The 24610-nt window shown below is 33.9% G+C and overlaps 2 protein-coding genes across 2 annotated transcripts; one reads left to right on the top strand and one right to left on the bottom strand.

Moving 5' to 3' along the window:
* The first annotated feature begins 5970 nt into the window (after positions 1–5970).
* Positions 5971–12718, top strand: LOC114316675 (protein phosphatase 2C 16). The gene is made up of 4 exons (XM_028263359.2): positions 5971–8190; positions 9353–9712; positions 9797–9902; positions 11778–12718. The coding sequence occupies exons 1-4, from the start codon at positions 7471–7473 to the stop codon at positions 12110–12112; spliced, it is 1521 nt and encodes a 506-aa protein (XP_028119160.1). The 5' UTR covers positions 5971–7470; the 3' UTR covers positions 12113–12718.
* Positions 12719–13616: 898 nt separating this feature from the next.
* LOC114316676 (uncharacterized) lies at positions 13617–24270 on the bottom strand. The gene is made up of 4 exons (XM_028263360.2): positions 23682–24270; positions 16001–16141; positions 15351–15665; positions 13617–14208 (listed from the first exon to the last, which is right to left on the bottom strand). The coding sequence occupies exons 1-4, from the start codon at positions 24135–24137 to the stop codon at positions 13801–13803; spliced, it is 1320 nt and encodes a 439-aa protein (XP_028119161.1). The 5' UTR covers positions 24138–24270; the 3' UTR covers positions 13617–13800.
* Positions 24271–24610: the final 340 nt, after the last annotated feature.

Here is a 24610-nt window from a genome sequence, read left to right as displayed (position 1 = left end):
CGGCTACAGCCTCTACGAGAAGCCACAAACCAGTTTTTGCTCAGCCGATGTGTCATTTATGGATCTAAACGAGCGTTTTGCTTGGTTCTACCCAGATTCAAACTGTTCATCCCAGAAATAGGACGAACTCGTTCAAGCCCAAGAGAAACGAGGGGCATGAAAGCCCCATCCATTCCTACTGTTCTTTTTTGCCCAAGGGTATGCAAGGCCTAAGCAAGGGAAAGCAACTCTAATAGCCCCGAGTGTAAACATGGAGAATACAAAGCATAAAAAAGTGAAAAAGTTGAGGAACTCAAGTGCGAGAGTTTGGAGAAAGGGTGGGAGGACTTACCAAATACCAGTTGCAAGAGCAGGGTCTCTTGAACTTGGTTGTGACTTCACGAGAAACGAAGAATGGAAGCGGAGGCAGGTGAGACGCAGCGGCAGTGAGGGGAAGTTATCAGAGAATATGGAAGCTAGGGTCCGTATGGAAGAGAATGTGAAAAGTGAAGGGTTTTAGGCCCTTCGTTGGAATACAAAAGAGGGGGGAAGGAACCCTAAACGGCTGCGCCGTTTGAATTTTGCGCGTGCAGAACAGCTGGCTGTACGACCCAGTGGCGTGAAGCCACATGGCACTGGGAACGCGACTGTCAGTACGGCTGTACGACCTTTGATGAGACTGCGGAGGAAATGGCCGACCAAACGGGACAGCTCGGCGATAGATATGCCCCCAATCATGCTCGGCTTGGTGATGGCGCAACTCATCCGTTAGCTCGGTCACGATGGTAACCCCAGTCACGACTAGGTCGGATGGGGTTAAGGGGCAATTGAGAGGGGAGATTTGCGCCATTGGTACGACCGAGCAAGATAGGACGGATCTGTTTTGCTTGGTCTAAAAGACCGGCTGACCGGGCGTGAACTAAGCCTGGCCGAGCTGCGAGGCAGTGCACACAGCCAAGTGGCGAGACCGAGCTACGGGTAGCTCGGGCTAAACTTTGGACAAGTGAGGGATAGTACGTCTCTGACCGGTGAGCCGAGATGGGCAGATTCCAGATAACCTCGAATGAGGGTAGAACGGACGGAAGCCGGCATGCCTCGCGACCGGTATGCCACGATAAACCGGTCAATACCAGCCCGGCCCATGAGCATCACTCCGCCGCCCTCTTAATCAAGGGGCAGTCCGGTAGGGCATAGCGCGGTTGAGTGCCTGTAGTGATAGTTCTTCGTGGGAGATAGGCCGGTCGTGGTACTGCGGTCAAGTGTGCCACCTGGGCCAATGGCACGAGGGAAGGGACATCTGCTCCATGCATGCCTCAATACCGTTAGGCAGTTCTGCGTGTACTGGTGGGAGGACTAAGCCTTTACACGCGTAAGGTGGTGAGAGGCGAGAATTAAATATAAATTCACTAAATACCAAACATAAATATACCTAAAAAGTAAAAAAAAAATTAAAAAAACCTTTTAAAAATTCACTAAATACCAAAAATACAAAAAAAAATACGAGAATTCAGTACATTTTTTGTATTTTTATGTATTTATTAATTTTTAAAAATAATTTTTCATAATTTTTTTACTTTTTAGATACATCTAAGTAAGGTGCATTTAAAAAGGTAAAAAAAATGTTTAAAATTTTAAAAATATTCACTAAAAACAAAAAAATACGAAAACCAAAAAATTCAGTTTTCAAAAAACTTAATTCAAAAAACTCAAACCAAACACATAGATTGTTTTTTATTATTTTGAAACCCTAAATCCCCATAAGAAAGTTTGAATAAAATCAAATAATGGAAGAGAATAATAATCAAAATAATTTTTTGAAGCAACCCATCAAAAAGGAGATAAGTAGTCATATAAAGGGGTTTCACAATTTTTGTAGAGCACCATCAATTATTTCTATCTTATTTTTTTGACAAAAATTAAAGGGTACAGTAGTTAAATTAACAATAACATATTATTGGAATTGTTATTATTTTATCATTTAAATAATATATTATGTGAAAACTATTATTTCTTGTTAGTGTCTGATGTTTATGTGCTTATAAGTGGGTTGGATTTTTGACTTTTTGGTTTTTTTTGCTATTTTAGCCTGGGCTAAAAAGTTTGGTTTCGGAATGACTTTTTGATTTTTTTGTTTTTTTGACTTTTTTTGTGAGAGAATAATGTAATGATTATGGGTTGGATGTGATATTTTGTTTTTTGTGGCTAAAATAGCCTATTTTGTCTTTTGTGGCTAAAATAGCCAAAAAAATCCCATTTAGCCCTTGCCAAACGGAGCCTAAGTTTGGTTTTTACTTTTTCATTCTTGTAGATAATTTATAATGTAATTTTTTTTTTTGTATTGAAATTTTTTATAATGCTTATATAAAAGTTTGTTTTTTTTTTTTTTATATATTTATAATACTTATGTGCTTATAAGTTTGTTTTTTTTTTGTTTTTTTGTTTTTCTGTATTTGAGAATTATTTTCTATATTGAAATTTTTTTAAAATAATTTAGTTTTTCTAGTTTGTTTATTATTTATTATTTGGGTTTACCATGAGAGTAATTTAGGAAAAATAATAGGATGTAATAAGAGTAAAATAAAATTTTAAATAATTAAATAAGGTGTACTTAGAAATTAGGAATACTTCATAATTTTTTGGTGTAAATAGAATCCCCCAATCCCACCGACAAAAATAAAATTAAGTCCTTCCTTGGATATGCCAGTTTGTAGCCATAAAATAAAATTAAAAAATCAATAAAAATTGTCGTATTATTTTTTATTTTTTTACATATTGTTTTAATTAAAAAAATAAAAAAAATAAATTAAAATAATCAATTTCCAAATGAGTCTTAAGTTGTAGATTCCACCTCACAAATGTACTCTCCACAAAACTAATTACACATTAATTTTGGCAAAATTACTAACAGTTCTTGAATAATTTTATGTAACATTAAAATTTAATAATTATTAATCTAAATAGTCGAGCTCATCACTTTTATATTGTTATTTAAAAAAATATTTGAAAAATGTCAATTAATAAATGGTATATAGAGCATTATTCCATAAGCGCTTAACAATTTTTTTTGGGGAAAAATATTATTTAAACAAAAAATTTGTGCACAGAATACACATAAACTCTCGCATGAGGGTGAATCCCATATCTGCACAAAAACTCTCATATGAATGTGGGTCCCATCATCATGTGAGAGTTTCTAGACATTATGTACACAAATATTTTGTGCATTTAACATTGTTCTTTCGGGAAAATTTCATGTCAATAAAAGTTTTAAAAAATAATTATAATCAAGTGATAAATTTTATAATTTTTTCATAAATTTGTAATATGTTTTTGAAATTACCATTGGTAATTTCCCCTTGTTCTTTTTTGAGTTTGACAATTTTTTTGAGTTGGCCATGTAATTCTACATTTTTTAAACGAGATGCACAATTTACAATTTAAGGGAACAACAAATAAATAAAAAGTAAAATATATATAAATTCAAAAGAAATCCAATGAAATCTACCTTCTAACATGTGTGAAACTTATGGAATAATAATTTTTTAAAATTTTAATTTTTAAATATAAGAATTGCCAAATGAGTTAGTCTAATTGACTAATAATTTACATAACAAATAAAAAAGGAAAGAAATGGTTGGCAAGATCAATAAAGTTCTACAATGCTTTTTAGACAAGATCACAAGGGAGGAACATCTTTTTTTTTTCAGTTGCCAACTGCCAAGAAAGAGAAAGCTATTCAATCAAATGGAAACTGGAACAATATCGTGTTATGAGTTTGTTGGGGTATTTTTAAAATTAATTTTATTGATTCAAATCATTTCTATTATAGTGTTATCGATTAGATCATCTATATTATTATATACGTGAGTATTGACTTGGTGTGAATAAGATTTGAATCCAAATAACACTTTTACCATTTAGACAACATACATGTTATGACATTAGTTTATTTATTATTTGTTTTTATACTTACTTATCTAAATTGTACACGCATCGCACGTGTCACCCGTTAGTTCATGAAAAAAAATTAGTCAAGTAGATATCTATAACCTATAATAAGACAACATTTATGTTTAAAAATAAAAATGGTTAACAAAATTTTGATATATTTTTTTTTATACAATTATGATCCGATCATGGGGTTACACATGCCTGTTTAATCTCATTTTTTATATGGATGATATACTCAACGAATTTTATAATATGAATTATTTGAATTATCAAAATAAAATTGATACAAACCTCAATCGTTGTCCTCGATCAAACCTCATACACATAGAGTTTTTTCCCCTCCCCCTTTTTTTCCCAAGTTAATAATTGATAATAAAAAAACAAAAGTCAAAAAAATTATAATTCAATTTTTATATAATCAATTTTATTTTTTTTTATAAATTTGTTTAAACTAATTTTAACTCAAACTATAAACAGAAGTTATACTAAATACTAAACTCGCAAAATTAAAAATAAAAATAAAAATTATAAACAATTCCAACAAATTACACCAAAAAAATCGTGCATATAAATACCTAATTTTCATTTTTTATATACAAAACAATTATGCCTACCGAAAAAGAATTTAAAAAAATAAAAATTATGTACTCTTACTATTAAATGTAGGCGAGACTTCTCTGCAGTTCAATATCAAACTGAAGGGTGTTGCTGGTTCATAATGAGCCTTTGTTTTTGGATTTATCTTGATGATTCAAATTATTTAATTTATATGACTTGTTCAGTATATTATTTTTATAAAAATTTATTTTTAATTCGATTAAATAAATATTAATATCTGATCAATATAATTTTTTTATAAAAATAATATACTTGATAAAATTTATATATTAAATTATTGAATAAGACTAGACAACGGGCACCTTGGACCAACAACAAAAAGCATGACCTTTTGTGTGCATGACCTTTTACTGCAGTAACACGTGAGTTTCTTTCATCAAAACTTATTTATTTATTTATTTATTTTTTTCAAACAAAATTCTGAAACTTAACCAGTTTTAAACATTAATTTTCAAATTCAAAGCTAATTTGGTAATTTAAATTTTAGTTTTTTTAAATATTTCCTATTTTTTTAAAGATAAAGTTGATATTTGGAAAGTTTAGGCGAGGTTTGAAATTTTTTTTTTTGGTCACTTTTCTGATTGGTTTTTTTTTTTTTTTTTTAAATTTATTATAGACTTGAAAGATCTAAATAGTATAAAATAATTAATATTTTTAAAAAATCACCGAAGAAAAAAAGTTTGTTTTATTTTTTTAACACTTGTCAAATATGATGAATCTTGTTAAAATTTTATTTTATTTTATTTTCCACCTAACTAAGTCAACTAAACATGTATTTTTTTTGCTTAAATAACTAAAACGTAATTTTCTTAACAGTAACTAAATTGTTTTATCTAAACAATACTTAAAAAAAAATTGTATAATAAATTAGTTGAAATTGTGCTTTAAAACAGTTTTAAAGATAAATTCACTGTTTTTTGGAGTGGTTTCATATGGAAAATAAAATCTATATGTAAGTGCAAAGATATTTGAATTACTTTAATTATCCAGTTTTCAAAATAAATTTTGAGTTTTAGGTACATTTAATTTAAAAGTACTTGAAAAAGTTAAAAATAATATGAATAATTTTTTAAAAATCAATAAATACAAAATATATTGAATTTTTAAATATATATTTTTTGTATTTTGTATTATTTATTGATTTTTTTTAAAATGTATAAATAATTACTTTTTAAGTATATTTAATACATCTAAAAAATTCAGATGAATTAAAATATGAAAATTTGATTTAAAAAACTGAATAACAAAGTGAAGCACATGAATTATGTCTAATTAATTAGCTCGTTGATATTTTGAAAACATTATTTTAAGAACACAATTTCATAAAATATGTAAATTCCAAAAATAAATGGTTAAAAAAAAAAAACACTAACACGTGTCCCTTCTTGAAGTTTATCTGATGGGAAAGACTTCTGGTGATCTAACTACCCCATGCTTTAGCATTTTGAGCCTAGGGTATTGATTGAAGTTAGATAATTGAATCTACACGTGTCACACGAAAGGTGTCCACCCAGACAGTAAAAGCATTCCCTCCCAACTTTCTCTCTCTCTCACACACACATCTCACATCCACAAGGGACCAAGCACAGCAAGGAAAAAAAATCTAGGAAACAGGCATTACTGGCCATATTTGGAGGATTCAGCTCTTGGGTATTTCAATTGGTAAGCAGTTTTCAACTGTTTTCTTCAGTTATTTGTGAAATTTTTAATTGTTTTTGAGAGACTTAAAGATATATATATAAGAGTAACAAATCCCATATGGGTTTATTCTTCTATGTGTATATATGTAATTGATTGTTGGGTTTGTGTTTGTTGGGAGAAGAAAGAAAGAAAGAAAGAAAGAAAAGAAAAGTTGAAGGTGACTCATATTTCAAGAGGCTGAGATGGGTTGCCTCAGATCCATGAAACCCAAGATTTATGTGAGTTGAAAACTGAAAAGGTCCCACCTTTTTAGGGTTTCCTTGTGATTCTTGGGATTAGTCTCCCTTTTCCTAGGTTCTTTCTCATGACCCTCTTTCTGTTTCCTTCTTGAGATCATGGATAGGGGTTTGGTGGTGTTGGCTGTTTCATATGTATGCGTTTATTTAAGGGTTGGTGGTGGAGGATGGGATTCAGGTATTCTCTGGTTGGTCTTTTCTAGAAAAGAAGAATTTGGGAATTGCTAGTACCTTGGAGAAACTCAATTCTTCCCAGGCTTGAAATTTCTGTATATGGAAGGTTAGACTTTAGATCCATTGTTCCCCCACCAGATCTGATTACCCTTTTTCATTTTTCTCATCTTCCCCTAATTCCCACCTTCAATTTGCTTCTCTCAGTGATTTTACTTTGTGTTTCTTTTAATTTGTTTGTTTTTTCAAAATAGATGTTTGATTGGTGTTTGTCAGGCATTCCATTCTGCTCATCTTTTTTAGCTTGTACCCACCTCTAATTTTCTCTTCGCGTGCTTTGTGTTTTTGAGTCCTTGTCCTAAAAGGGTCTGATAACCCTTTTTCATTTTGCTCGTCTTGGCCTTATTCCTACCTTTAATTTGTTTTCAGTGCTTTTACTCTGCGTTTCTTTTCTTTTATTTTTATAATTTTCAAAATCAGGCATCGCATTCTGCTCATCTAATCTTTAGGTTATTCCCACCTCTAATTTTCTCTTGATTTACTTTGTATTTTTGAGTCCTTGACCTAAAAATGGTGGTTCATTGAGGTTGTCTGCAACGAAGGGGGTGTTTGGGAAACCTGAAGGGGGTGTTTGGGAAACCTGCAAGTCTTGTCCCAAGTTGATTACTGTTAGGAGATGGAGAAGTCGTAACAATGTTTTTGTAGGTGAATCCTTGTTGATATCTGCCTAGTAGAACGAACCGTGAACTTGTCATACTACTGGGAGTTGGGGGGTACTTGTTAGTTTGTTAGCACTATACAGAGAGGGGGGTTGATGGAAGAAATGTCTCCAGCGGTTTCACTTACACTAAGCTTAAGTAATCCAGTGTGTGACAACTCTGGAATTGCCAACCACGTCGAAATCACGCGGCTCAAACTGGTCACTGAAACAGCAAGCTTGTTATCAGATCCCGAGTCATTGCTTCCTGAAGAGTCTGTTTGTAGTTCGGATGAAACTGGAGAAAATTCTGATTTGCCAGAGACAATGCCCAAAAGTGAAAGCAGTTCAATTGCTAGTGATGCCCTCATTCAGGAGAGTGAGGAAGATGGAGTTTTTACGGTGGGAAATGACCCTAATGGAATTGTTGTTGAGGAAATGTTGCCTATGGATGCTAGTTCTGAAATCAGTTTGCCAATATCAGTTGAAAGCGAGAAAATTGAAACAGATCAACTTGTAAGTCTACCAAGTATTGACCAGAAGTCTGCCATTGATCTCTTATCTGTAGTGACAAGCCCACATGAAATCGAAAGGGGTCAAATTAGCAGAGGTGGCATCAAGAGTGTCTTTGAACTAGACTGCGTTCCTCTTTGGGGTTATGTTTCTATTTGTGGAAAAAGACCAGAGATGGAAGATTCAGTTGTAGCTGTTCCTTGGTTTATGAAGATTCCTATCCAAATGTTTGTCGGAGATGATGTGATCAATGGACTAAGCCAACGTGTGAGTCATATAACAACACACTTTTTTGGAGTGTATGATGGTCATGGAGGCTCTCAGGTACATTAGCTCCCCTCATCCTTTTTAAATTGACTTTGTCGTGTCCAACTAATGGTTATCCTTTGAGATTAGTGTCACACAATTTTATGAATTTTGAATGATTTTGTATTTTGCTTCGCCATTTTTTATTATAATTTGCTAGCTATTATTGAATGCACCTATTTTTATTAAGACTACTTTTAAACATTGAGTATAGTTTGGAAAGGTGACGTTATGTGCTGGAATTAATTTCCTATCATCTGTATCACCTTTCCTTCACATCTAGATTAATAACGAAAAAGATTACGGTATTAGAGAATTCTAGAAAGAAAAAAAAAAGAAAAAGAAAAAAGGAAAGTGATCTTGAAGATATTTTTCCTAAAATTCCTGTTTGGGTTAGGTATTAACTCTTGAATATTCAGATAATAAAAAGGGGGAAAAAAGAAAGATTCCCAAGCTTCCATTATTTCAAATTATACAACTCCCTTTGAGTTCATAGTTGGCTCTTGATGGAAGCAGGTTGTGACACGTGTATCCCGATCTATGTTACTTGGAATGTGGATCGTTCTGGTACGCGAAACAGGAATGGGAACGTGGTATGCCGCATACTCTAAAATGTGATGCTATAGAGGGAGATTTGTATAGATAAAAGATTACATTACACTAATAAGAATTTAAGGTACTTCAAGAGCTTTATATTTTATGTTTTGTCCCATCAAAACTTAACTTACCTTACATTTTAGTTCATTATATTTATTTATTTTTTCTCCTAATGAAACATTTAAGGAAATATATTTCAAAAAACTTTTGAGATCGCTTTAGATCACTAAATTTACCATTTTGGAAAAAAAGTGTAGCATGTTTCAAAAAGTGCAATCTGAAACATAGTTCGTTAGGGTATTAGCGTTATTTGGTAACATAGATCTCGATTAATCGACAAATGTTGTTATTTGAAGACTAACCGATCCATTATGCATAAGAAAACTTTCCTTAATATTATGAACAACTCTTAATCAGTTTTTGAGTTCCATATTCTATTCTCAAAAAAATGTCTCAAATTTATTCTTGAACCTCTTCTCCCAACATATTCACTCTACTATCCTGTTTATCCTAAATTTAAAATGTTGTATATGATTCCCCGGTCCCAAAATTATTGCATTAATTAGAGGTGTTTTCTCTTCAGGTTGCGAACTATTGCCGTGATCGGATGCATTTCGCTTTAGGCGAGGAGTTAAAAGATCTTGAACCCAAGTTAGTTGAAGGAAGTATGATGGATACTCAGCAGGCTGAGTGGGAGAGAGTCTTCACCCGTTGCTTCATGAAGGTTGACGATGAAGTTGGAGGAAAAGTCAACAGAGATGTTGCTAGTGACAATGCCGATGCCTCTGGTGGTAGCGTTGATCCTGTTGCCCCGGAAACAGTTGGGTCTACTGCTGTTGTGGCATTAATCAGTTCATCCCATATCATAGTTGCAAACTGTGGTGACTCAAGAGCAGTCCTCTATCGTGGCAAAGAACCCATGGCATTGTCGATCGATCATAAAGTAAGGCATGTTTTTATTGTTTTTGCCCTTGAGATTTGAAGCTCTTTGTGGAAAAACTAATCTTAGTTTACCTTTTCTTGTCAGCCAAACCGAGAGGATGAATATGCTAGGATTGAAGCATCTGGAGGCAAGGTGATACAGTGGAATGGACACCGTGTTCTTGGCGTTCTTGCAATGTCAAGGTCCATTGGTATGTATCCTTCAATTGTAATCTTGTTGCTATTGAGTTGAATATTTTGCAAGATCAATCACAACCCAATCGAATCCAATTTTCATTTGACGATAGGACAACCAAAGATGAGTGTGATGCCAAAATTATATTTTGAGTTAACCAATCAAAAAAAAAAAAAAGAAGTTTTTTCAGTTGATTTTATATTTTAGTTTCTGAACATGATGATCATCACACAATTTAAAATGCGATCACATGCACATAAGAAAGAGAGATAGAAATAGAGGTAGAGAAAAATATGACAGAGAAGAGAGAAATAATATAAAATTTATAAGAGAAGATTTTGGCAAGATTAAATATTTATAGTGGCGAACTGTTGGGCATTTATTGAAAATAAAAAGAAAAGAAAAGAAAAGAGGAGATATAAAGATTTAGGGGCATATTTGAAAGTTCTAGGGAGTTATTGAAAACTCGTTTTCAATTAGAGTTAAAAGTTTGATTTTCAAAAAATTGAGAAGTCTCAATGTGGCTCCGCTGCACATGCACATGTGCATATGCGGCTCCATTGCCTTACTTCCCTGTACTCACTTGCATGCATAGATTGGACAGATAGGCTTTATGTTGCTGAATTACTTGCTTGTTTTAAATCTATGCTTCTGACCTCGAGCCTAACTGCCTCTCCTCCCCTTACTCAATTGGTCCATTTATTTTTGGGGAAATTGAAATTCAGTGGAAGTTTTCAATTTTATTTTATTTTTAAAAATAGTGGTAAACTTTATCAATTTTAATAATTAAAGTTATAAACTTTTCCATGAACTTGTAAGTATTTTGGAAAGATCTCACTGATTTGCAATTTACCCATTATTTTTTTTTTGTTAAGATTGCCGGCAAGGTCTGAAATATCTTTTGTGAATGTCATAAAATAATTGGAACCAGTCAGATTGAAATGAAATCCCAAAACAATGGTCCGAATCCTGTGAACAGAGGCGAAATGTTGAGATGATGATAACATAGTCATGATCTTTTGAATTATTTTTGAAGTTTAAATTCCAATAATTGGATCCACTAGGAACTTCCGAGTATAGCTTAGTGATTTTGGTGGTACAGTGCTAAAAATACTAGGCCCGCACATGATTGCAGAACACTAGAATGTGAACATATTCTCTTCTTTCCATTTGATTGGAGCTTCATCTATGTGGAATGGATACATATATTCTTTTTTTCTATGATTATTTCTTCATCTAACCTGAACAAAAATAGATGCACAGATGTTGGTACTTGCTAAATGCCAAGAATCATCTATATATTAGTTGGCGAATCAATAATCGTATCGGAAATTAAATTTTGCAAATCATGAGTCAAGCCGAATATAGAACTGTTAAGATTTAGTAGAAACTATAGATATTAAACAATTATATAGTGAAATAAATTGATTTTTAGCACATGTCATAAAATAGTTCTTATATAAGAACATATGATTGCTCCATCTACTTTGGAAGGTATTGCCTTCATAGCAAGAGATGTGGGTTCAAATCTGACCAACCATAAAATTATTAAAAAAATCATAATATAAATTCTCTTTGATTAGAAACCTGTGGATCATGGAAATAACAACAAATCATGCATTTATTTTCGTAGGAGTTGTGTTATGCCCATTTTACTAGTAAAAAAAAAAAAGAGATAAATAATGGTCACATAAGAATTGCATGATCTGTAAAGTGAATTGATTGTGTGTTGTGCAATTCATAATAGATTCTATTCCAAAATACATTTATTCATAGATTCTAACCGATGTATGCACGGATCACAAATCATAAGATTTTGATAACAAATGTATGTACTATCATGGGGTCCTGCATTGATGTTGGATTTGTTGTTCTTCCATTCTTCATGCAGGTGACAGATATTTGAAACCATGGATCATACCCGAACCAGAAGTCATGTTTATCCCCCGAACAAGAGAAGACGAATGCCTCATCTTAGCCAGTGATGGGTTGTGGGACGTAATGACAAACAATGAAGCATGCGAAGCAGCTAGAAGACGCATTTTGCTGTGGCATAAAAAGAACGGCGATGTTCCTCTTGTGGGACGGGGCCAAGGAATCGACCCTGCAGCTCAAGCAGCAGCAGAGTACCTTTTGATGCTCGCTCTCCAAAAGGGAAGCAAAGACAATATTTCCATTATCGTTGTTGACCTAAAAGCTCAGAGGAAGTTCAAGAGCAAATCATGATGTCAAGTGTTCTTACCATCATTGTTCCATTGGTTGGTTCGATCTCTAAGTCTTATAAAACCACGTATCAATATTAGATAGTTTGGTCCGTTCATTTTTGTCATGGACCTAATGTGTATGACAATAGCGATTACGTATATTATATAGAAAACTATATGACAAGACTGTTCTCTTGTTTGAACTTCTTAGCTATGATGTGTCCCCAGTTATGGCTCTGTAAATTGGAGCTTCTGTAGAAAGTAGGTAGGGAGTTCTATAATCCCTCAATTCAGAAGTTCTTGTCCTTTTGTTTTCTTTTCTTTTTGTACAAGGAGCTTCTAGTATCCGCACAAGAAGCTGGGATGGAAAAAATGTATTTGAGACTCATTACCCATCCTTTATGGCTTTACCTAAGGATTAAGGAAGCTACTTTTTAATAAGTTGAGACATATCGTGTCATAAATCACCAACTCTCTCACAAGAACGGGCTTATCTTGTGAGAGGGATTGTAATTTATTCGGTGTTTGTAGCATTGTTGCTAATTTTTACATCTAAACATCGAGAATGTTCAGATACTTACTGATTGTCTTGTTTTGGCATCAATTAAATGGGTTGAGTTAGCACGGATATGTTTTCTTCTTATTTTTGATTAGATGTACTATGGAATATATTTGATGCTTATTTATTGATGCCTATTTTGATGTACTTTGGAATATATTTGATATTTATTTATTGATGTTATATTTTCTCAATTTTTTTTTAATTTTTATTATTATTTAAATGGCATGTTGTGAATGGGAAGCATTAGATAATATGTCCAATCATTTTTTTTTTGGAAGTGCATCAGTTATATGTGCCTAAAGGTGGTGCAATCGCATTTCTATTCCACTTTAGAGAGAACAATCTGAGCTAACATATTTGTTTCTACACAGGTATTTTTTTTATAAATAAAAAGTTTAAATTTTATCTACCCATTAAATATTGGGTTAAATATTTTTTGGTCAGATCTAATACTAGGTTTGTAAATAGATGGGAAAAGCAAAATTAAACCACTAATTTATTAAAAATGCCCACACAATTAAAACCGTTTAGATGGCCAAACGGGACGTAACTCTAGTTACAAATAACATCTTGTTGCATCCAAACACAAATGAGATTATTTAGAAATACACATTAAATGCTGAGATTAAGCATTGAACTTTTGGTAATAGATCCAAAACAACGAAAAAAGTGTTTGTAACTGTTCAAAAAAAATAAAATAAAATGCATTGAACTTTTGGTAATAGATCCAAAATAAATATAACAAAAAAAGAGTGTTAGTAATTGTTCAAGAAGAAATGCAACAAAGAAAGGTAGAGCTAGCTCAATCCCTAGTGAGGATGTTGTGAGATTCTTTCGTGCATTCCTCATTCTCCATCTTCCTAGCAAACCAGAGCATCAAGCTTATTTTTTCAGAGAATGCAAGCAATCAATATTTTGTAACAAAACCACAAGATCATAGTGTAAATGTATCGCATCAACGGTCTAATAAAAAATGATATATTTCTCATACTAGTCAAACCAGCACCATATCAAATCTCATCATCACTCAGTATCAAGTTGGAATAAAATTATCAAAAATTGTATGAATCACAAAACCAAAATTCCACCCAGAATTTTCTGCATACAATCAAACAGTCACATGACCGAAAATGCAATTACTCATTGATCTACCTTCTCCGCTTCTGTACAAGCTTTGGAAACTGAAGCGGAACAGGAAGTGTAGCCACCGATGAATTTCCCGTGCGGAGAAACTTGCAACCCAAATTTTGATAATGCTGTCTGACGTTCACGGTAGTCATTCTCAAATCCTTAGCTATATCTGATGGGTAGGTCTGGAAACCATCAGCAATTAGAGTAAGAACCAAGACATAACTAATGAGAAGATCTTTCTTCTCATCCGTAAGCCATTTTGAATCTGAATTGGCAAACATGGTGGAAAACTTTTGAACTAAGATGCTCGGGATTTTATGATGCTTGGCAGAGGAGGAACCTTCAGATGAATGTTTGTCCTTGAACTTTATGAGATGGGTGATGTATGAGAACACACAAGCAAGCGTCGTCCTCTCCACCTCATCCTAAACAAAAAAGACACGTATTTGGTTATAGACATTGATAACAAAACACATTACAAGGAAACAGAGATGATCTGATTTCCAAATTAAAATGAATTTGGAGACAGTAGACAGAAACATGTGACGGCAATATGGAATACTATTGACTTATTTGATGCAGCTTTTCTCAAGCTGACAGTTGAAATTAAAAAGCAAAAACTAAGCACACCCCTTCCTCAACCTTCCACATAATTGGTTATTTTTTTCTTCAGCCTATTTAAGCTATTTCTGCCTTATAAGCAGAAGTTGCACCAAATATTCTGCCACAAGCTCCAAAAATAAATAAATAAATAACCTATAAGCAACCTCTATAAGCTGCACCAAACAGGGCCCAATATCTTCTGGTATTTTACACCTTGTCCACCATCCAGGAGGGTTGGAATACATACTCAAAAAGTATAATATTTGTGATTTTTTTTAAAAAAATTCAGTAAATACCAAAAATACAAAAAAAAAAAAAAAACAAAATAACAAAAAAACAAAAATTCAATACATTTTTTGTATTCTCGTGTATTTATTGATTTTTAAAAATATTTTTCTTTTTAGATGCATTTAAGTAAGGTGCATCTAAAAAAGTAAAAAAATTTCTTAAAATTTTAAAAATATTCACTAAAAACAAAACAAAAAAAAAAAAACGAAAAACAAAATACTCATTTCTAGAAAATTGAAATCAAACATAGTGACACAAACACCCAACAATTGGTTTCCAAGAGACTGGCATTCCCTGATTATTTAGATCCTTTTTATTTTGTATATTTATAAGAGAGAAACTTGAATCAATCATGGATGGATGCCTTTATTGTTTGTCCGGATAAAAAAACACAAATATTATACTTTTTGAGTGTATTTATGTTAGGTGTATCCAAAAATTAAAAAAATTGCAGAAATATTGAAAAAATTCAATGAAAACAAAAAAACACAGAAAATAAAAAATTTCAATTTTTAGAAAAGTGAATTCAAAAAACTCAAACCAAAATGAAATTCAAACCAGATCACAGAAATGGTACTCAGTGCCATGGATTTTATGAACAGGCCAAAGGAAGTGAAATCTGAAATCCACACCTAATCAGAGACAGTGGCAAATTAAAAACCACTTAACTGCTTACCTTAATACGTTCCAACTTACGAAGTCTGTTGTAAACAAAGCTTGGGTAAACATTAGGTGCTACCTCTGCTCCAACATGCAAAAGCTCAAGAATATCTCCAAGGTAATCCCACTCCCCTGCGAAAATAATCATGTCCACTGGATAAGCCATCTGGGGTGTAGTAGCAGAAGTGTCATGGGGTGGAACATTACGAGCATTGTGACTACCAACACTTTCAAGAGCCTCCTTGTTTATCTTGATTCCCTCTATTTTCCTATCCAACTCCTCCTGAGTTTCAGGATTTTCTTTTCGATATAAGGTCCGCCTTTTCTTGTCCTGCAACATGAAATATATATTTACGAGCAAATCTTTCCAATGGAACAACAAAAGATAAACTCCACAATATATCAACTGTGTTCATGCATCACTGATAGAACACATGCATGACAATACTGATCTACCATCTGATAGACTTCACCAATGAATTCCAATCAGTAAAAGCTTCAGATGGCCATAAAATTGTTCATCTAAAACACTTTTCACAAAACACATATATCAATGAAAGTTTCATTTCCAAAAACTACCATGCAATATTTCTTGTTGAAAATTGAGATGACCTAGCACTTGTACATAAACATATTCACTCTCAATAAGCTAAAAGACGGTTATACCTGCTTTACTGACTTCGCTGTTGAATACATGCGTTTCAGCTCTCTAATTTTATCTGCCCTCTCTTCTGCCCTGAGTTCTTCCTTAGAAGGTTCCTTTTCATATGAATCTGACCCTGCAACTATTGGTTCCAATCTAAATATCTGCAGCAACATACCAAGCCAAAACAATGTTCTCAATTCTTTGTAAACCGTATAATTCAATACACACGGACACATAAAATTAATATATAATGTACTCACCTTTTAATTTATTGTCACTAGGCTACTCCTTAGATATAGGATCAATCTTTTCCTTACCCTTCCTCTTAATAGCTACTCTTCTCTTCTCTATCCCACCCCTTTTCTTAATTTTTTTTATTTTCCTTTTGCTGGGTGATATCATGTTTGTTGATTGAACATTTGTTTTCTCCTATAGTATGTCTTTTAGTGAAGATGTTAGTAGCCAAAATTAGTCATCATTACATATAATTTACTCTTCTATTATTACAGGTTTCTTGATTTAATGAACATTTGATGAAATGACTCAAAATGATTTTTTGGGTACTTTTTCATCAAATTTAGCAGAAAGCACCAACAACATAACCTGAACGCATCTTAGAGTTTCATCAAATTTGAGTAAAAAGTTGAATAAGAGCTTCATCTAATTGAGCGTTCCAACGGAGAATTTTGAAACAGACTTTCTACAGTAAATTGCAATGAAGTGGATATCCGGGGACAATCGGCCAGACGTGCTCCTGCATTCCTGCAAAGCTAACGGCATAATTTGATGAAAGGCTCCAGATATTCTCAAACATTCTCAATTTGATGAAAAGTTTAAGACATCACTGGTTTGATGTTAACATTGAAACACCAATACTGAACTTTTTTTCATCAAATTTAAATTTGATGAAAGAAAACGAGTAAGCGTTGAGACACACTTATATGAACCTGGTGAGAGAGAGAGGCAGAAACAAAATTACCTTGTTGGAGACAATAGGGGCAATGTTCAAAGTCTGGGACTCCTTATCAAGAACCCCAAGAGCATAATTACAAAGCTGAGGAGCCATGGCCTCACCCAAATAGTTCGTACTGACGAAATTGACTTGCGACCCATTAGGGCTGACAAGGAGTTGCAACCTCTTGGTTCGATTCTCGTGCCTGAAAACCCTTACCTTGGGTTGCGCCTATGTCGATAATTCTTCTTTGAGAGGATTGAATCCAGAAGGAAAGTAACCGACGTAGAGGGGTGATCTTTGTCGGGATGTTCAATGAAAGTCCCGAGCATCTTCACATGAATGTTCTCTTTCTTCTTCTTCATCTTCTTCTTCTTTTTCCTCTTGTTCTCTTCTTCTTCTTCTTCTTCGTATTCTTCGATTGTTGTCTCTGGTTTATCTTCTTCCGAAGACTCTTCGGCTTTGTACAGCTTCGTCTTTGCCATGGTGTCTCTCTCTCTATCTTTTGCAGTGGAGTGAGTAGTTTTTTGGGGTTTGAAGTGAAGATGGTGCATGCATTATGATTATTTTACATTTTAGTCCTCAAGTTTTAGTGAATTCCTAATCTGGCACTTAAATTTTATTTATTTATAGTTTAGTTCTTGAATGTTTATTTCTTCCAATTTGGCCTAATTACCAACTGTGGTCCCATTTTTTACGAAAATTACCATGGGTCCTCTTCTCACTATTTTTACTTAAATTTGATGAAATTTTTTATTCAACATTGGAGATGCTCTAAGACTTAAAATTTAACATATTAAAAAAATTGAATTAACTCAAACCATATAAGTCGAGTTGGTTCAGTTATCAAATTTTATAGGGCAAATTACATTTTGTCTTTTTTATGTTTAGCCCTTTTTTAACTTTGACCCTTAAAGTTTGTTTTTTTCTCACTTTAACCTTTTATGTTTTAAATTTTTCTCAGTTTACTCATAAAGTTAATTTCTATTAAAAATTAAATAAAAAATGACATATTAACAGTCACGTAATATAAAAATATTTTATTACATATAACTCGCATCTTTGAAATAAACTTAAATCCTAATTTAATAATATATTTTTTATGTTATGTAACAGTTATTATGACATTTTCTATCTAATTTTGAAGATAATTTAGTTTATGAGTAAATTGAGAAAAATTTGAAATATATATGGCCAAATTGAGAAAAAATAAATCTTAACAACTAAAGTGAGAAACTGGCCAAACATAAAAAGGGCAAAGCATAATTTACCTAATTTTATAGGTATTTTGTCAATCTTAAACTTATAAGATTATCTCCAACGTTTCACCTTTTCTTTTATCAAATTTAAATTTGATGAAAAATTGATTAGAATCCTGCTACAACGCTGTCATTAGTTTGATATCAAATTGAGAATGTCTAAAAGTTTTCATCAAATTGCAGATGCTTAAAACTTTTGATCAAATTACTGTAAATAGTCGTTAGTGAGTATTGGACGACTTCTAGACATCCACTTCTTTGCAATTTACACTATCCGATTGACTAGCCAGCCATCCTCCCAATCGTTTGCCCGATCAACCGGTAATTTGATAAAAGATCGAAAATTTTCGTTAAAACGTGCGATATCAGATAAAATTTTTACTCAAATTTAATAAAATAAATGAATAAACGTTGTAGATGTCCTAACATGATTTAAAAAATAAATAAATCAATAACAAAGAGCATATTCCTTTTTCTGTCAAACAATTGATGCCCTGGTCCCACCCATTAAAGAAAAAAAAAATTAAGAAAATCCAAAAAACGATTGCAGCTCAGTCTATTTCAGATTACACAAACAGGGCTAGGAAAGTACAACGCATATGATGACGGCGTTTACCATACCTGATAGCTTTCTTGCTCATGCAGAAGAGAGAGCTCTAGTGCAGTGGTGTGGTTGGTGGGGGTAGGGGGAAGCAAGCATCCTCCCTCTCCTTGGCTCCTTATTTGGTGGGCCATTGGGTTCACTTTTGGGCCCAATTTTGATGATTTAAACCGGTCATATTTTAGGATTTGTCATGTATATTATATCTGTAAAAAATCAAGTTGATCTAATATCAAAAGAACTAAAAATCGTTTAATAAAAAAATTTTAATAAATAGTTTTATTGTTTAATAAAACTTTTAGTTCATCCTCCCTATTTGGGGGAGCAAGCATCCTCCCTCTCCTTGGCTCCTTATTTGGTGGGCCATTGGGTTTACTTTTGGACCCAATTTCAATGATTCGCACCGTTCACATCTTAGAATTTGTCATGTATATTATATCTGTAAAAAATCAAGTTGATCAGATATCGAAAGAACTAAAAATCATTTATTAAAAAAAATTAATAAATAGTTTTATTGTTTAATAAAGCTTTTAATTCACGTGATTTTCGATATCCGATCGACTTGATGTTTTACAAATATAATATATATGATAAATTTTAAAATGTGAACGGTTCGGATCATCAAAATTGAACTCAAAAAGTGAACTCAATGGCCCACCAAGTAGGAAGCCAATGAGAGAATTCAAGGAGAGGATCTTGCTCGGGTGGGGGGTGTGTCTTTTCAGTTCGTGGGTGACTGAAGAAGCACTTCTCTCCTAGAGCTACTTTTTCTTCATCGCCCTTCCTTCCTTCTCTCTCTTGCTTTTCTTCTAAACCTTGCACAGGCAATCTCTCTCTCTCTCTCTCTCTCTCTGTTTCTTGATTATCTTTTTGTTTGTTTGGGTGTATAAGATTGGAATATCTGATTCAAGTAATTTTGATTCAGCTTTTTGTGGGTTTTGGTTGGAGTCTTTTTCTTCTTCTTCTTTTATTATTATTATTTTTAAATTTGGATTTTTAATGAAGGATGAGGGGTTTTTTTTTTTTTGAGGAGGGGGGGGGGGGGGGGGGTTGCATAAATCATGGGTTTTTGTTTTGAATGTTTGGTTTGGGAATTTCGGAAGCTGTTTACAAGTTTTCCGGATTCATTCCTTTTAATTGAAAGGGATATGAATTGGGATTTCTTGTTTTGATAGAATTGTTAGTGTTACATGCTTACCTGGTAGTCCTTGGAGAGATATCATTATAAATGAAACTACCATCATTAACAATTAGGGTCTATCCCTATGTAATGCAATGCTGTTGTTAGTGTGAATTCTGGCTTTATTTTTAAGTTAAAAATATATATTTTTTTCCTTTCCTTTTATTTTCTAATGGGGCACTTGTGTCTTCTCATAACCCTTGTCATCTTTTTGCAAGAGTCTTATATTATAATGTGGAGGTTATAGTCTAAATGAGCTTTCATTCTTATGTTCAAGGTTTTATTGACTTGGAAACTTCATATCATCGTAGTATAAGTATAACCGATTATCTTTACAAAAGTTACTTTAATTAGTTTATATTTTATGTAACAGGTGCTATAAAAGAATCGGAGGAGCTTGCGACACAATTTGCCTAATTCTTTACCTTTGGATACATGGATCAGAGTACTCAACTTGCCTTGATATATGGTTTTTATTGCACCCTTCATTATAGCCTACTGTTTGCCTCAACTTAATAGTTGCATGGCATTTTCTTATAGGAGCACCCTAAAACATTTATTTATCGGCATAGCCAATTCATACTGGCTAATGGGTTGCATGCAAACTTGCTAGATGGACTGGGTAGTGATAGACACAACATTTTCATTTTGATAGAAATTTGGGTGATATTCAAGAATCTATATCAAAATAATCGTTAGAATGGTTTGCAATGGCAGCACAACATTCTGTGGTTCTGCATGAGTGGTTGCAGAACACTTACACTAGGATCTGGAGTGTTTGGCATGTCTTTCTTTCTTTATTTATTTTTTGTTTGGCTCGTCTTTGGCATGTTTGTAGACTCTTCAATGTAAATCTAGGAGTGTAGTTAATGCTGCTGCTGTGTTGTTGTTATGATTAGTTTTATTTGTAGTGATGCTGTATTGGACCTTGTTTTTGTAGTTTATGGTGGCTAATGCTGTAGTATCATCTTTCTGATAAGTGATGGGTTTCATTTGGGGAGTTTCACACTTTCACTATTTTATTGAAATGTATACGTTTTATGCATAACATTTTCAAATGTGTGTTTTTTGTTCTCAATGACATTGGAATAAATTTAGTTTTAAAATTGTAGGAAATTGTTTCGTTTGCAGCTATTTCAATCTAATTACTCATTCTTTCTTTGACAAGCCTTTTGTCATTCTTATTTTACATAAACTTGATTGGAAGTTGTTTGCCCGTTCAAATGCCTATGGAATACAACCAATGCAATTAAGCTCCCCCTTTTATGATTAGCATATAGTTAATTAAACCAATATGTTTGTCATGTTTCAAACTAACATTTATTTGAATTGGTGTACGAACATGGGGTAATGGACTGCGAGCATGTTTTGTGCTTTATGTTTGTTTCTTCCTAGGGCTTTGTGTTGTTGTTGGAAAGCATTTTGTATTTGTTGTGGTTGTGGGTCCATGTAGTAGGTTCTCCTATGTGCCACATATTCACCGTTTCATCATCTCCAAAGGCTTGGATCCACGTATCTGCCTTTCGAGATGACATGTGGACCCATGAAGTACCTCCACATGCTCCCCTCTATGGTGGAGCTATGCTGACTAAGGCTAACATAGCATCATGCCTAGGAGCTGAAGGACACTCGAGAAGCAAATTCTAATTTGCTTGATTAGGCATGCTTGAGGCACCCTTTGGCCGAGCCAAGCGAATTGCCTTCTTTGCCTTGAAGATGACATGCGTGTCACCCTTGATGTGATTGAGCACTTCTCCACTCATGTGTGTCCCTCTCATGCCTCCGTCCCTCACCCCCAAGACTAATCCACAAGACGTGTCAAGCGCGCTCATTCTTTGACTAAGCATGCGCATCTCATCATGTTCCTTGTCATGTCTTTCCTCGGGTCAGCCGAGGGTTTTACATCAGAACGCACATCTCCTACGATCTATACTTGGTTTTACAAGGTACCCTAATGCTATCAAGCCTACCTAGGTCGGGTGCAGGACATAAGAACTTGTGGCATGTTTGATTGGAAAGATTAGAGTATGGGATTGGGATTATTAATCCGCGGGCCCAATTATCCCATGTTTGTTTTGACATTTTGTTTTAGGATTATCAATCTAATGGATAATTAATCAAACAAATTTGTAAGATTATTAGTAATGGGGTAGTGGTGGGATTGTAAATACCACACTAATTTGATTGAATTATTAATACCTCACTATTAGTTTTGTGAAATCAAACATGGCCTTGGGGTTGGCGCCACGGTCATGGAACATTTGTGACCCTGTTGTGTGATCACTGGAGTCTTGTGACTTGGTGTCTAAGGTTAAGGGTTCATCTTTGTCAAGATGGCCCATCCCATTTTTTAATAAGGCCTTTACTGGTCTTTTAGAGAGAAATTTCTACAGTAAGACAATTCCAGACTATGTCCAAGTAGTTGAGGAGCTCACCTAACCACTGTTGTAGCTGCTGAGGCCCCTAGGCCTCAGAGTATTCGACGCCTTCGGCGGTGGCTGCTATCTCCAAATTGTTGGGCCAAAAAGGAGAAGCCAATAGTCACCTTTTGTCTTCAGTCGAGCATGTGACACTAGTGTATCTACCCAGAATGCTTTCCTCTCACAGACAAGTTTAGTAGCTTTGCTCTCTCGCTCTCTCTCTCTCCACCTTTGGTGTTCATACACCAGCCCAGTGCTTATCGCAGCTTCCCAGAAGGCTGCACAGTTTGTCCACCCACCATCAAAACCATTCATAGTGGTCTATGATTTTCTGATTTTTTTTCTGGCACTGTTGACTATTAGTTTTAGCATTTTCTGATCATTCTTGGCCGTTTTACTGTCGGAGTTGTGTATGTAACTATAGTAAAATAATTTACAGATACTTCGTAGCCATTGTTGATGAACGATTGATGTGAAATGACATGACCTAATTGACCTTGAGTTTTCATTTTCCATATATACCTGTGTGAGCTGCCAATCATTCTCCTATCCTGCCTTTTCTTTTTTCTTTTCTTTTTTTGGAAAGTAAAATTTTTATTAGAAAATAAGTGCCACAAAATGGGGTGTAACATTGTACACCAGATGTATAGAAAAAACAAAAGTTTATTCCCGTATATATCTACAGGAATGTACAACTGCCCCAAAAAGTCGAGAAAACCACATAAGGAAAATGAAAAAATATCTCTAAGCCACAAATACAAGGAGAAAAGCACAAATCATTTAAAACTAAAAATCAAACTCTCATTACTGTCAAAAGATTTCCTATTCCTCTCATTCTAAAGAATTACTTGGATATGACAAAAAAACATCTGAGTAAAAAGAAATACGATTCTGTTAGGCATACAATTAACGTGTTGGAAATGGCTTGATTATTATGGTTCATCATTGGTATAACTCTGGTTTTATTGCGGAACATTAGATTTTAGAATTATTATTATCATTTAAGGGTTGTGGCAAAATGTATTTCCTATTATCAGGCATTACTAGGCTAGGTGATTGATAGCTTTTCATGAACACAGGGTTATCAACAGATGTCAGGGAGCAACAGAATGGAAACTACATCATTATAAGAGATGTGGAAAATAACCAATTGGGAAAGTTTGACAAACGCTAATTTGATGAACAACTCCAATCTTTTCATCAACTATTCATCGAACTTACCTAGAGACACTCTTATATGAACCTAGAGAGAGAGAGAGAGAGAGAGAGAGAGAGAGAAACAAAATTACCTTGTTGGAGGCAATAGGGACAATCTTCAGTGTCTGAGACTCCTTATCAAGAACCCCAAGAGCATAATTACAAAGCTGAGGAGCCGTGGCCTCACCCGAATAGTTCGTACCGACGAAATTGACTTGCGACCCATTAGGGCTGACGACGAGTTGCAACCTCTTGGTCCGATTCTCGTGCCTGAAAACCCTAACCTTGGGTTGCTCCTGTGTCGATGATTCTTCTTTGAGAGGATCGAATCCAGAAGGAAAGTAACCGACGAGAGGGGCGATCTTGTCGGGATGTTCACTGAAAGTTTCGATCTTCTTCACATGAATGTTCTCTTTCTTCTTCTTCATCTTCTTCTTCTTCTTTTCCCTCTTGTTCTCTTCTTCTTCTTCTTCATCTTCTTCGATTGTTGTCTCTGGTTTAACTTCTTCCGAAGACTCTTCGGCTTTGTACAGCTTCGTCTTTGCCATGGTGTCTCGCTCTCTCTTGCAGTGGAGTGAGCAGTTTTTTGGGGTTTGAATTGAAGATGGTGCTGGTGAGAAACCCTAAATACATTTTTATGATTATGTTACATTTTAGTCCTCTAAGTTTTAGTGAATTTCTAACCTGGCAATTAAATTTTATTTATTTATAATTTAGGCCTCATTTGGGAACAGGCTAATTTAATAACTTTTTGACTATTTGGCTAAAATATGAGCTAAAAAAAACTAGTATATTTGGAATGGTTTTTGAATTTTTACGAAAAAATGTGCAAAAAGTAGAGAGAAAAAAGAATCTTTAACTTTGTGGTATGAGTTGTTGACTTTTTGGCTAATTTAATAATTTTTTTGATTAAAATTGAGGGTTCCCAAACGAGGCCTTAGTTCTTAAATGTTTAATATCTTCCAATTTGGCCTAATTACCAACTGTGGTCCCATATTTTACGAAAATTACCATGGGTCCT

Source organism: Camellia sinensis, chromosome 15 (assembly GCF_055761805.1).
Source record: "Camellia sinensis isolate YWXY chromosome 15, ASM5576180v1, whole genome shotgun sequence".
Lineage (NCBI taxonomy): Eukaryota > Viridiplantae > Streptophyta > Magnoliopsida > Ericales > Theaceae > Camellia > Camellia sinensis.
This window is presented reverse-complemented; position numbering and strand designations above follow the sequence as displayed.

Bases quoted from the DNA above. Each gene is read 5' to 3' on its own strand.
- LOC114316675 (XM_028263359.2), top strand. From the start codon at position 7,471: ATGGAAGAAATGTCTCCAGCGGTTTCACTTACACTAAGCTTAAGTAAT. The intron at 8,191-9,352 runs GTACATTAGCTC...TTTTCTCTTCAG, and splicing joins ATGGTCATGGAGGCTCTCAG to GTTGCGAACTATTGCCGTGA. The intron at 9,713-9,796 runs GTAAGGCATGTT...TTTTCTTGTCAG, and splicing joins CATTGTCGATCGATCATAAA to CCAAACCGAGAGGATGAATA.
- LOC114316676 (XM_028263360.2), bottom strand. From the start codon at position 24,137: ATGGCAAAGACGAAGCTGTACAAAGCCGAAGAGTCTTCGGAAGAAGTT. The intron at 16,142-23,681 runs GTAATTTTGTTT...ATGTTGCTGCAG, and splicing joins TCCCTATTGCCTCCAACAAG to ATATTTAGATTGGAACCAAT. The intron at 15,666-16,000 runs GTATAACCGTCT...TTCATGTTGCAG, and splicing joins CAGCGAAGTCAGTAAAGCAG to GACAAGAAAAGGCGGACCTT.